A 14,230-nucleotide genomic window follows, 5' to 3' on the forward strand; every position below is an offset into this window, starting at 1 on the left:
TGCAAGCATAACAAAATACTCTCTCCATCAACTCTAAGACATGAAAATGTATTATTATAGCACGCTTTAGCTTTGAATAATACGGGATTAGATATAGATGTAAAAAAGAGGATACAATTAGTAAAGTGACATACAAACATTTATTTTTAGTAAAGCCATAGGTTTAGGAAAAATACAAAAATATTTCATCAATAGCCTCAGTTTAATTTCACAGGAGAAACATAGACTTTTGCATCATATCTCATGTGTTTTTCAGATGTAGGTTAAAATGATGCCCAATTTATAGATTTACTATAAATATTATATTAGAAGAATCCACAAATTAATTCATTAAATATATAATACATGATCGTTTTTTGTTTGTTTTTATATTTATTTATTCCCTTTCGTTGTTGTTGTTGCTGTTGTAGTTATTGATGTCGTTGTTGTTGGATTGGACAGAGAGAAATGGAGAGAGATGGGGAAGACAGAGAGGGGGAGAAAAAGATAGACTCCTGCAGACCCGCTTCACCACTTGTGAAGCGACTCCCCTGCAGGTGGGGAGCCGGGGGCTCTAACCGGAATCCTTATGCTGGTCCTTGTGCTTTGCGCCACGTGTGCTTAGCCCACTGAGCTACCGCCAGACTCCCTACATGATAGTTTTTGGGTTTTTTAAATATTTATTTATCTATCTTCCCTTTTGTTGCCCTTGTTTTATTGTAGTTATTACTGTTGTTGTTATTGATGTCGTCGTTGTTGGATAGGACAGAGAGGAAGGGAAGGCAGAGAGGGAGAGAGAAAGAGACATACCTGCAGACCTGCTTCACTGCCTGTGAAGCAACTCTCCTGCAGGTGAGGTGCTAGGGGCTCCAACCGGGATCCTTCCTCCAGTCCTCGTGTCCTACATGATAGTTTTTATGGACTAAAAATACAAGGGTAAAAGTGATACAGTTCTTGCACGTTCAAAGGCAAACAAAAATGGCCTACAACACAAGTGTTATTCAATAGACTAAAGAAATTGTTCTTACTATTTGAGCAAAGTGTAACTCCTTACATATGGCAGATCAATAAATACAATTAATAAATTAATACTTTGAAAAGCCGGTAGGTAAGCATGTGTTCCCTCTAATGACTGTATTTGGTCTTCCCAGGAAAAATTCCCCATAAATCCTGAGGTTCTCCCATTTCCTAATTCTAGATCTTCTCCTCTTTACAAGAATGCACATGGCACACAGTCATTCTCAATAGACAGAGCTTCACTATTGGCTCACTTGGATAGCGTTCTACTTTGCCATGTGCACAGTATGGCTTATAGCACAGCATCAACTGCATTGAAGGAAGCTTTGGTGCCGTGATCACTTTCTGCCTTTCTGACTTCATCTAAAAAAGGGAAAAGAAAGAAAGAGAGAGAGAAAGGAAGAAAGGAAGGAAGGAAGGAAGGAAGGAAAGAAAGAAAGAAAGAAAGAAAGAAAGAAAGAAAGAAAGAAAGAAAGAAAGAAAATCCCTGGTTTTAAAAATCCAAGTTAATCCAACATTTGACTGGATTTAAGTAGTAAATAATTATGTGATACAGACTTTCAAAATTAAATATGTGTCTTATCTAATACTAATTGAGACTTTACTAGCTAACTCATGTGACCTATACCATGGATTTATAGCATTTACTAATGGAAAATTAAAAAAAAATCTATTGATGAGATCTTAATTAACTCTATGTATTTTTTCAGACATAGACTTTGCTTTTTAAAAAGTTAAGACTTCCCTTCACTTTACAGTCAGTTAAGTTACAAAAGACCAACAAAATAAATAGAACTGTTTTCTCATGGAGGCAGGGTGGTAGCACAGCAGGTTAAGTGAACATGGCAGGTAGAGCAAAGACTGGTGTAAAGATCCAGTTTCAAGCCCCTGGTTCCCCACTTCGGGGATGGGGTGGGGGCGTCGTTTTACCGGCGATGAAGCAGGTCTGCAGGTGTCTTTCTTCCTGTCTACCCTCCTCTCTCAAGTTTTCTCTGTCCTATCAACCACAATGACAGCAATAACAACAATAAACGTCAAGGGCAACAAAAGTGGAAAAATAGCCTCCAAAAGCAGTGGATTTGTAGTGCAGGTACCCTCTCTGTCTTCCTCTCCTCTCTCGATTTCTCTCTGTCCTATCCAAAAACAATAATAATAGTAACAACTATGATAATCAACAAAAGGGAAAAAAATAGCCTCCAGGAGCAGTGGATTTGTAGTGCAGGTACCAAGCCCCAGCAATAACCTTGGAAAAAAAATAGTGCTCCCCGGTTCGAGCCCCCAGCTCCCCACCTGCAGGGGAGTCCCTTCACAAGCGGTGAAGCAGGTCTGCAGGTGTCTATCTTTCTCTCCCCCTCTCTGTCTTCCCCTCTCTCGATTTCTCTCTGTCCTATCCAACAATGACATCAATAATAACTACAACAATAAAACAACAAAGGCAACAAAAGGGAATACATAAATATAAAAAAATAATTTAAAAATAGTGCTGCAGGTATCTCTTTCTGCCCTTCTCAATTTCTCTCTGCCTCTATCAAATAAATAAGTAAATAAATATAGTGATATGAATAGATTTCATAATTGACATGTGAATATTTAAACAATGACTTTTAGCTGGTAAAATCATTTTCACTATGCTAGTTCTGTTTTCTATAGTCCTTTGTGTAGCTAAAATAAATAAAATGAAATAGCTCATGAAAATCTTTTTATTCTGATAACATGTTATAAAAATACCATAGCCTGGCCCCTATCACATTGGAGGAAGCTTCAGTGCTACAGTGTATTTAAATGTCAGTCAAGAAGAGTGACTCCTGGAAATAATATATATATGTATATATATATGTACATATTTCTGTAGAAATATAAATTAGAAGGATAGATATACAAGTGCATATAAATTTGTGTATAAGACATACATGTCGCTATGATATACATATTTTTTCAAAGATAAACATAAATTATGATGAAAATTGCATGTCTTAATGAAGAATAAATGATCAGTGATAAAAATCTTTAGAAGATAAAAATTGGTAAACTTTACACTTTATTTTTATTAAACATTTCTTTTTCTTTAAAAAAATATTTTATTTATTATTGAATAGAGACAGAGATAGATTGAAGGGGTAGGGGCAAAAATAGAGGGAGAGAGACAGAGAGATACCCTCAGTCTTGCTTCACCACTCATGAAGCTTTCTCCCTGCAGATGGGAACCAGGGGCTTGAACCTGGGTCCTTGTGTACTGTAATTTGTGCACTTAACCAGGTGTGCCACCATCTGGACCCTAAATTTTACACTTGGACTTTTTTTTTTTTTAATATAGAGATAGACAGAAATAGAGTGAAAGAAACCATAGCACCAAAAGTTACTTCAGTGTGGTAGAGAGATGGGGTAGGGTGGTCCAGCTTGAACCTGGGTTATACACATGGCAAATCAGCATACTATACAAGTAAAATATTTTGCCAAACCTCTTGTGGAAAAATATTCAGCAAGCCAAAAATATAGGGGGCATAGACTATTTTGTTTAAAAGTAACGAATTCACTCATATGCTGTGAAAATTATTACATATTAATTTTTAATTCAATCAAGAGAAGGGTCAGGAAAATAGTTTAACGTGAAACCATAGAACTTGTACATTTGAGGTCCCAAAAAGTCTCAGGTTCAATTCCTCATCAGCACCACTGATTAGTATTTTGACCTTTCTTTGTCTCTGTTTCTCTCTTTCCCATTCTCCATGTCTCACAACAATAAGTAATTTTTTAATCAAAATAATATATCATTGTAAAGAGAAAATAGCTTCATTTAAAGTTTATTCATATTAGTTAATAAAATATTTCATGGCATTTAAGAAACAAAAATTACATCAAGAGGTTAAACAATTATAATTTTAACACTATATTCATACTTTAAATTTTTTATTGATTAACTATGTTACAGAAAATATGCACTCTTCTACCTTCTTTTCATATTGTTTTATTGGCTGCCTGGATTTCCTCTTTAATTTTTTTCTTCCTTTCTGTTTTTCTTCTATCCTTTCTTTCAGTCAATCATCATTATATCTTCTGACAAAACCATTTAAATAATTTAGCAAAATTTCCTATTTATTTTTTATATTAATTAAATAGTGATTTATATGACCATAAATTAATAGAAGTGTATACATAAACACCATTCCCACCACCAAAAGACTGTGTCCCATCCCAACCCTCCCCCGCCCCCCGCCCCATGAAGCTGAACATCCACCCTCACCCACCCTCACCCAGGGTTTTTACTTTGGTGCCCTACTACAAATTCAGTCAAATCCTGCTTTCCTATTTCTTTCAGGTACCAGCAAACTCTCAGCAATTTTATTATTCTATTATAATTACTATTATATATGGCCTACTATTATTTTAGTGATGGCTCACAATTATTATTAATAATTGTCTTTTGGAGCCATCTTAGGAGGTTTGTCCCTTTCTTTCTTTAGTAGCACTATAAAAGAACAAATTGGAGTAATCTTTGAGCAGAGAACTCATCAATAACTTCACAGTACCACACTGTACAGCATATGATAAAACATGCTAGCCTTCCAAGAAAAAAGTAGGTGATGTGATGATCTGAGAAAACTAATTAGCAAGTTTTTTAATTCTACCTTTTCTCTTGTGTGAAGGTGGAAATAAACAACACACATCACCTGACTACTAGAGTTTTAAAGTCTACTGAGAGAGAAATTTGACCTATAAAAGTGAATATCTGGAGCTGAGTGGTGGTGCACCCTGGTGAGTGCACTTCTTACCAGTAGTAAGGACCTGGGTTCAGAGCCCCAGTTTCCACCTGTAGGGGGTGGGTGTGGGGTTGCTTCATGAGCAGTAAAGCAGTGGTATAGGTCTCTCTTTCTCTCTCTCCCCATCTCCCTTTTTCACCTCAGTTTCTATTTCTATCTAATAAGTGCAATATTTGAAGTTCTTCCTGAAACAAAGATTTTGTCTTGCTCTTTCAACTCATTATGCTTATTGACGTGATCTTATTGTTTGTGATTTCTATTATATTAGCTCCAAATAGTGGGGCTATTGATATAGGTCTCATGATGTTTCCTCCTGAGAACACTGCCTCTTCTCTTTAGATGTTTCCCCCCCCGACCCATTTCTCCTGTTCAGTTCTGTCATATCTTTCTGATTTCAGATCAAACAACATTGCCTACCCTCTCTCAGAATGATGATCCTATACTTGTGTTTCTATTCTCTCATTATAACTATACATGTATATATGAAAGCATTTTATTAGCATATTTCTTTTAGTGGAAAAAGCAAGAAAAGCAATAAGCAAATGTGTTTTGGCTGATTATTATATACATTCTTTTAAACAGAATACTTACCACAGAGTAGAGTTTAAAATAAAATAATTGCTAATGAATAAATGAATAGATACATGAACTGTTTAAAAAATGGTGAACCAATAAAGAATTTAACCCAGAGGAATATCTTCTTCAGTAGCATAAAGACTTAAAATCTTGGAATGTGATATATTGGATTTATTTAAATCACTTATTGTTTTTCCTATGTGCAACTTTATTGCTACATATTATTGTCCTTTTACTTTTACAGAGGAGGTAGAAATAACATACAATGACATTCTCTTCCTCATTAGCTACTGTTCTCCAGCAAGTCTAGTAATGAGAAATTATTATCAAACAACTTTAATATGACTTACGATATCCTACATTTATATTATAATTCTATTACATTTATGTATCTTTATGTTCTTATAGTCTCATTTAACTCTTTTGTCCAAAGAGCTGTAACACTTATCTGTTTATATTGCCTTCATACTTCTGTTATGAAGCTATTATGATTATACTTGGCATACTCTATGGTAAGTATATAATTTATCAGTATACCCATAAAGGTTTTATACTTTTTAAAGTACTTGAATTGTGTTTAATTCCTTTTTGTACTCAAAAAATGCAATGAGGTATTTAGCACTGGATAAGTACTTGGTAAGTTATTATGTGTGAATTATTGAAGTAAACGTTTGATAGAAATATATTTTACGGGAGTCGGGCTGTAGCGCAGCAGGTTAAGCGCAGGTGGTGCAAAGCACAAGGACCGGCATAAGGATCCCGGTTCGAACCCCAGCTCCCCACCTGCAGGGGAGTCGCTTCACAAGTGGTGAAGCAGGTCTGCAGGTGTCTATCTTTCTCTCCTCCTCTCTGTCTTCCCCTCCTCTCTCCATTTCTCTCTGTCCTATCCAACAACGACAACAACAATAATAACTACAACAATAAAACAAGGGCAACAAAAGGGAATAAATAAAATAAATATTTCAAAAAAATTAAATAAAAAAATATATATATATTTTACTTAACTTTGTAATCATTTCAGTGAAAACTCAGGTAATGGGAGAAATCAAGATTGCATTGAAGAAAGAAATGAAGACAGATGGTGAACAGCTGATTGTTGAAATTCTCCAATGCAGAAATATTACCTACAAATTTAAATCTCCTGATCACTTACCAGGTACCTAATTTTATTTCATAAATTATATCTACTATATAATTTATCTAAGAGTGCCTTACGAGTTTATCCTAAATAGTCTTTAAAATGCTCACTAAATGGGAGTATGGCACCAAAACAAAAATCTCTGGGTGGAGGGTAAGGTTAGATGTTCAGCTTCACGGGGGGGGAGAGGGTTGTGGGGAGAAGACACAGAGCTTTGGTGGTGGGATGGGTGTTAATATACACTGCTATTAACTTATAGTCTCATAAATTACTATTGAATTAATGAGAGTAGAAAAATAGATCGAATCTCTCAAACTTTTTTATCCGTAGACCATAGCTCTAAGTATATGTTTCTTCAATCTAAGCACTTAAAACTCAAATTAGTAATCAGATTGAATTTTAACAGTGGGCTCAAACTGTTAGTACATTTCTAATAATGACGTGTTTTTTGAAATATTAAATCTAAAAGCTTAGACTAAGGAGAACAGAAGCAACTGGTGGAGTTATTTTATAAAATACAGCTATATGTAAATAGCAAAAAAGGACATAAATTATAGTGAGGACTTGTAGGATACAGCAAATCCTAACAATGGGATTTTCAAAGTTAACCCATTTGCCAAATAATTTGGTTATAACAATAACTATCTATTGCCTTCTTAAATCCTTAGACAGCAGGAACCTTCTCCTTTCTCTATAAAGCCCATATTTCTCCCAGGCCCATATTTCCTGCATGCTTCTCTCAATTCATACCAACTAAGACTGCATCTACTGATCCCAACCTAAGCAATGCAACCAGTACCACTTTGGCATATTTCACTTCAGACCATGTCCAGAAATGTCAGCTTCATTACTCTGCCACCAGGTTCCAGATGCTACCATGATGCCACCCTGACTTTGGGAAGACGACCCCACCAATGTGTCCTGGAGACCCCATCTCGCCCAAACCCCCACCCCAATAGGGAAAGAAAGGGACAGGCTGGGAGTATGGATCAACCTGACAATGCCCATGTTCAGTGGGGAAACAGTTACAGAAGCCAGACCTCCCACCTTCTGCATCCCACAATGACCTTAGGTCCATACTCCCAGAGGGATAAAGAATAGGAAATCTATCAGGGGAGGGGATGGGATACAGAGTTCTGGTGGTGGAAACTGTGTAGTAATTTACCCCTCTTATCCTATGGTCTTGTCAATATTTCCATCATATAAATAAAAATTATATAGATTTAAAAAATGCTCACTAAAATGTGGACTATACTTCAAATGTACCTGAAAATACAAATTAAGTAATTTCTCTTATATAGAGCAAGTTTAAATTTGATTAGCAAAGTAAATAGATTTGATTCAAAAAATAAACTTAGAATGATATATTCTTCTGCCATAGAAAAAACAACTTACATTCTCTGAAACTTGATGTCTACTAGTCATTTTGTATTGTCTGAAGCATTCTGCTAACTTTGTAGAAAATACAAATGAACACTCACCATTAAACTGCAATTCTTTCAGTATTAAATTGCATGACTAATGGACAAACTGAATTTTCGTTTTCAGATTTATATGTGAAAATATATGTGATTAACATCTCTACTCAAAAGAAGGTGATCAAGAAAAAAACAAGAGTATGTAGACATGATCGAGAGCCTTCATTTAATGAAACTTTCAGATTCAGTTTGAGTCCAGCTGGACATTCTCTTCAGGTAATGCTGTTTTTAATTTTTTTATTATCTTTATTTATTAGATAGATGGTCAGAAATTGAGAGGGTAGGGGGAGACAGGGAGGGAGAGAGAAAGAGAGACATCTGTAGTCCTGCTTCACCACTTGCAAAGCTTTCTCCCTATAGATGAGGACCAGAGGCTTGAACCTGGGTCCTTGCACATTGTAACATGTGCGCTCAACCAGGTGCACCACCACCTGACCCCCCAGGTAATGCTGTTTCATAGTATATGGGTACCAGAGTTTCCGTTAATAAAGTATTTCCTTCGCTTTTAATTATTCAATATTTTTGAATTGGTCATATATTATGTGATATTTTAATTAATTAAATCTCATAAGTATCTTCCCAGAGGTCATTAAGAATTCCACAACCTTGAGGCCTGGTGGTGACTTACCTGGTTGAGCGCCCATGTTACAATGCACAAAGACATGGGTTCAAGCCCCCAGTTGCCACCTGCAGGGGAAAAGTTTCACAAGTGGTAAAGCAGGGCTGCAGTTGTGTCTCTGTCGCTCTCCCTCACTATCTCCCCCTTCCTCTCAATTCTGGCTGTCTCTATCCAATAAATAAATAAAGATAATAATAAAAGTTATAACAAAGTTTAAAAAAGAATCTCACAACCCATTTACAGTAGTTAACTGTGCTGAGTCTTCTTGATTCTGTTTGCTCAATTTATTTTATATAGACTTATTTTCATGCTCACTGCCTTTGGTTCCTCTATTTTTTTATTATTCAAATTATTTTAGTTACTCAAATCCTCTAACATATTTGCCCTACATGCCATCAGTGCCATACCTTTGAATACATTCTAGCACATTACTGACAGAAATGTATTATTAAAATACCAGCTAAATTACACTAAAGCCCGTCAATGAGTCACCATTATCCTTACTTCCTCAGAGTCCTCTGAGGTTAATTCTAAGTATATTGATTTAATTTTATCTCTTTGTAGTGTCTCCTTTTTCCTCTATACTCTTATGATACCAGAATATTCAAATCAAGCTAATACTTCATTTTTATCATGTTTATTTCTTAATATTATCTCCTCTATTGATTGCCAAGATGTAATTCATCATATTTTATCCACACAATTTGACATATCTTATTAAGCTTTAAATTCTTCTCTGTCTTGGATAGTAATTTGTTTACTCTGCATCCAGAATATCAAGTTTTCTTGGGCAAGGCCTGGCTTTCATTTCTCTTTGTTTTACTGCATAGCATAGTTTTATGCATAGTATGTCTTATGCCATAGTTATGGGGGCAAGGAATATAAGAAGTAAAAGAGCATCTCACCGATGTACCCTGGAACTCCACCTCTCCAGAGCCCCGCCCCACTAGGGAAAGAGAGAGACAGGCTCGGAGTCTGGATCTACCTGTCAGTGCCCATGTTCAGTGGCGAAGCAATTACAGAAGCCAGACCTCCCACCTTCTACATCCCACAATGACCTTAGCTCCATACTCCCAGAGGGATAAAGAATAGGAACGCTATCAAGGGTGGGGATTGGATACAGAGTTCTCGTGGTGGAAACTGGAAATGTATCCCTCTTTTTTTTTTTTAAAGTCCTGTTATTTCTTTTTTATTTATTTACCCTTTTGTTGGCCTTGTTTTTATTGTTGTCGTCGTTGTTAGATAGGACAGAGAGAAATGGAGAGAGGAAGGGAGAAAGATAGATATCTACAGACTTGCTTCACCGCCTGTGAAGCGACTCCCCTGTAGGTGGCAAGATGGGGGCTCAAACCGGGGTCCTTACCCATCCTTGCGGTTTTGCACCACGTGCACTTAACCCGCTGCTACCGCCCAACTCCCATGTATCCCTCTTATTTTATGCTCTTGTGGATCATTATTAAATCAATAATAAACAAAAAAAACTGAGAAAAGAAGAAGTAAAAGAGCAAGAAAGGAAAGAAAAATATATATGGGAAAAGAAAAAATATATGGGAAAACAAATCCATGGTCCTGACATTTAAAAGCCTACACGGAAACAAATAAAACATATTATAAATTTTACTCAGTGAAAGGACAAATTCACATTAGTGAGGAAGGAAGTAAAAAAATTAAAGAACATCCTTAAGTCTGTGTGAACAAATGTATCATTCGTGGACCTAAAAGAGAAAGAATAAAATTGGGTGAGAGAAAAATCATGAGTTTGTCTGAAATATGATAACTAGGCAGGCAATACAAATAGAAATATACAGTGCCATTTGAAGCCTCAAGAACAGAGGCCAGAAGAGACATACATAAAGATGGCAGGCACAGAGACAGTTCACCATGTAGAGTGCACACTTAAGTGAACCTAGATTCCAATCCCTGGCTACCCCATGGGAATACCATGCAAAGAGAAAGGTTAATGAGAAATGGTGACTCTCCTGTCTTCTCTCTCTCTTTGTATCTACCAATGTACCTGAAAATAAGAAAAGCAAAGAATCCATCAAGATCAGGGAAATCATGTAGACATGATGCTACAGTAAAAACCAAGCAGGAGAGGGAGAGAGAGAGAGAGAGAGAGAGAGAGAGAGATTGACCCAACCTGAAAAAGATTGTTAAGAGGAGGATAGATGGTCATGCACTTGGTCTAATATTCATATTACAATACACAAGGACATGGGTTCAATTTCCTGTTCCCTACCGCAGGGAGAAAGTTTTATGAAATGTTAACTGTGATGTATGTGCTTCTCTTTCTCTTTCCCTTTTTCTTCCCCTATTTCTCTGTCTCTATCAGAAAAGAGGAAGAGGAGGAAAGGATGCTTGCAATGCAGGCACCAAACACCTGGGATAACTGGTGACCAAAAAAAAAAAAAAATCTGAAGTGGAGAGGAGGCTGGGAATGTGAGATTTAACAGAGTAATGATTAATTCCAACTAATGCTTCCTACCTTAAGTCATCACTAGAATATATATACATATACATATACATCATATACATATACATATACATGAGAGTCTGACATCATATAGATTTTTAAAAATAATATAAGTACAACATATGACAAGAAACAACTTTGGAAATATATGCTATTATATAACCACTAGTAAATGAAATGCTATATGGTCAATTCTATCTGTTATCTTCTCTATGAAGTCCTACGTATTTATTCAGCACCACTTAAATAACTTTGTGTGAGTTAATATTTTATAAACTAGTGAAAAATCTACTACTGAGCAAAGCTCTTTGATAAAATTTTCTATCATTTTAGTTGTGCATCTAATTAAATGAACTATTAATAAATTTCCTACCTAGAATCCTGATACCCTTCAGGATCTGTCTTTTCCTTTCAGGAATGTTGATGTTATTAGTTAATATTATGCAAATCTTTTGAGGCCAACTTGGTTATTGCCATTTTACAAGAATGTATGTCAATTCCTTTCACATTTACTGTCTCATGTATCTTTGATAAATAAAGGTCTTTAAAACAATTGAAAAATATGCACATGCAGATTTAACTTTACCCATTTTTTTCCCCTTAGATTTTACTTTTCTCCAATGGGGGGAAGTTTATGAAAAAAACCTTAATTGGCGAAGCTTGTATCTGGCTTGACAAAGTGGATCTCAGAAAAAGAATAGTCAACTGGCACAAACTTTTGGTCAGTCCTACTCAAACTCATTGAAGAAATATGTCTGCTCAGGAAATAGAAATTGCACTAAATCTCACATCAAGACCATAGTGAAATACTGTTGGTTTTTTTTTTGTGTGTGTTTATTTTTATGAGAAGAGAAGCAAAAGGCAAACATGTAACATGAATGTATTGTTCTGGGGCAAAGCAAAAGAAAAGTAAAATGAAAAAGTTTTGTATATGGAAGACAAGGACAAAATGATCTCTGATACTTTGCATTTTTTGTGATTGTCAAGAAAAATGGTGAAAATTTTTTATTACTCAATAGAAAAATTGTTGAGCAGAGCTGAACTGTAGCTAAAGACAGAAGCTCACACATTAGCATAGTTTCTAAGGCAGACTGAGGTAATCCTTTATGCCAAAGATCCTTGGTTGAAAATATTGATGCAACAGATCTTGGTTTTCAAATGTCCTTAAATCTTTGTGCTTTATCTTACATCCTCAGACAACTTACTCTTTTGATATTCTGAAATAGAACACACCTACATTACATGTTCAAAACTGGGAATAAGATTACTGTTTTCATTGGTAAAAAGGAATAGGAAACATAGGAAGTATGACTTTTAGACTATGCTATATAGGTTTTCTCTGTGTATAAATGTTATAAGGATGAACACCAGTTTTGGAGTCCATGTTATAAAAGCAGATTATATAATTTAAAATAGTGTAAAGGCAATATGAAGTAAAAATGAAACTACATCTACCTAGAAATAACTAACAAAGAATGTTGTTCCACAAACTACTGGAAATCTGGTTGAAAACATAAGATTTCCGTAATTCAGTTTTAAGCCAAGATACATTTCAATCTATATATCAAAAGAATTAGATTAAATTGGTATGTTCTAGGGTGTATGATAACCTCTTCTTTGTGGATTTGCAAATAATTGTATTATTCCCCTTGATTTTCTTCTTTGGAGTAATATATTGACAGAGAGAAAATTCTTCCTCTTGGAATCAAGTTATCTTAACTTTGTGACATTATTTAAATTGGTATAATTTCCTGCTCTCCCATAATGCTGTTATCTCCAACAAACTTAACTGATTATGAGTAAAAACTATGGCAAACTCAAGTTTGCTCTAGTATTCCATTTTTCTCCATTAGTGATTATATCATAATTATTAAATTCCTTAATGTTGGGAATTGTCAAAAATAAACATTATAATGAGGTTAAATATGCTTTGAACTATTTCAATAGTATAAAGTAAAAGAACCTATACCTAAAATTTTTTAATGTGGAATCCTTTTTTCCATCAACTAACAATATTAACAAATAAAGTAACAGGAAACACTAAACTGGGATTAATGCTTGGTTTCTGGTCTTATTTTTGTCACTGGCCAATTATGTCACTTTGCACACATCACTTAAATTTAATATTCCTGAATTTTCTTAGGTGTCGAATACTGCTAGCCATAGTAATAATATATTCTTAGCTTTCCTAATTGAATGCTGAGAAGGTCGGATCAATCTATGAGAGTTGAAAGCACATTTTCAAAAATACCTTGATACACATAAGTGAGGAATAACTAAGTAACATTTTGTTTCTCAAATTTTATATGTGGAAGACCATTCCCCAAATCTGTAATTGTTGATAAGAATAAAAGTGATATATTAGAAATGAATCTGAAAAAATGTAATGGATTAAATGAAAAGGATTTGAAAATTGGGCTATCACAAGTTAAATAATATATGTTGATCTTCTATCCAGAAATAAGTTAAATTGCTCCGTAGAGCAGTTTAATTAAGTTTAATAGCACATTCAAGGGTAAGGTTTTAGTGGATTAGAAGAGCCACTTTTACAGTTAGGCAGTGGTACACCCAGTGGAGTGTATGTTCTCATGCACAAGGAACTGGATTCAATCCCCCAACCCCTACCTATATGAGGAAACTTTCAGGACTGGTGAAGTAATGTTGCAGGTGTTTTCCTTTCTGTCTCCCCTCTCACTCTTAATCTTTCTCTGTCTCTAGCCAATAGAATAAAAATAAAGTATAAGAAAAGTCACCTCAAAGTATATTGGCTCAATATTGATTTCTTTTTTTCACTTTGAAGAAAGACATATTTTAAGTTTGAAGGAAATTGATTTAAGAGAAAACAGTAAAAATATACATATATTTTATTACATCCCTAAAAAAATACAAATTCAGTCTTTCCCAATCTAAGAAAAATAGTAGTCATTTCTCTTAACCTTTGCTGATAATCCCCTCTTCCCCGGCAATGCAATATCATTTATCATTGACATTGCTCTAAATGAGAATGGGGGGAAGGGATTGCCAAAGATTTGATATTGCTAGGGTTTTATTTTTAGAGACAACTAAATCTGCTGATGGTTGCCATGGATATTTACAGCAGAAATTAGCACTCAGGAAGCTTATAATCATCATTCATAACTGAGAAAGAATGGGGTTCAGGAAAATCATCACTTGAAAGAACTCTGCTGTTTG

General features: G+C 35.1%; 1 protein-coding gene across 1 annotated transcript in view; it reads left to right on the top strand.

Moving 5' to 3' along the window:
- PCLO (piccolo presynaptic cytomatrix protein) overlaps positions 1-13,083 on the top strand; it is a 187,410-nt gene extending 174,327 nt beyond the window's left edge. The window contains exons 12-14 of the mRNA XM_060195658.1: positions 6,352-6,486; positions 8,017-8,162; positions 11,643-13,083. Coding sequence (XP_060051641.1) covers positions 6,352-6,486; positions 8,017-8,162; positions 11,643-11,783 — 422 coding nt within the window. The 3' untranslated portion in view covers positions 11,784-13,083. The remainder of the gene's footprint in view (positions 1-6,351; positions 6,487-8,016; positions 8,163-11,642) is intronic.
- Positions 13,084-14,230: the final 1,147 nt, after the last annotated feature.

The sequence above is a fragment of the Erinaceus europaeus genome, chromosome 8 (genome assembly GCF_950295315.1).
Source record: "Erinaceus europaeus chromosome 8, mEriEur2.1, whole genome shotgun sequence".
NCBI classification, from domain to species: domain Eukaryota; kingdom Metazoa; phylum Chordata; class Mammalia; order Eulipotyphla; family Erinaceidae; genus Erinaceus; species Erinaceus europaeus.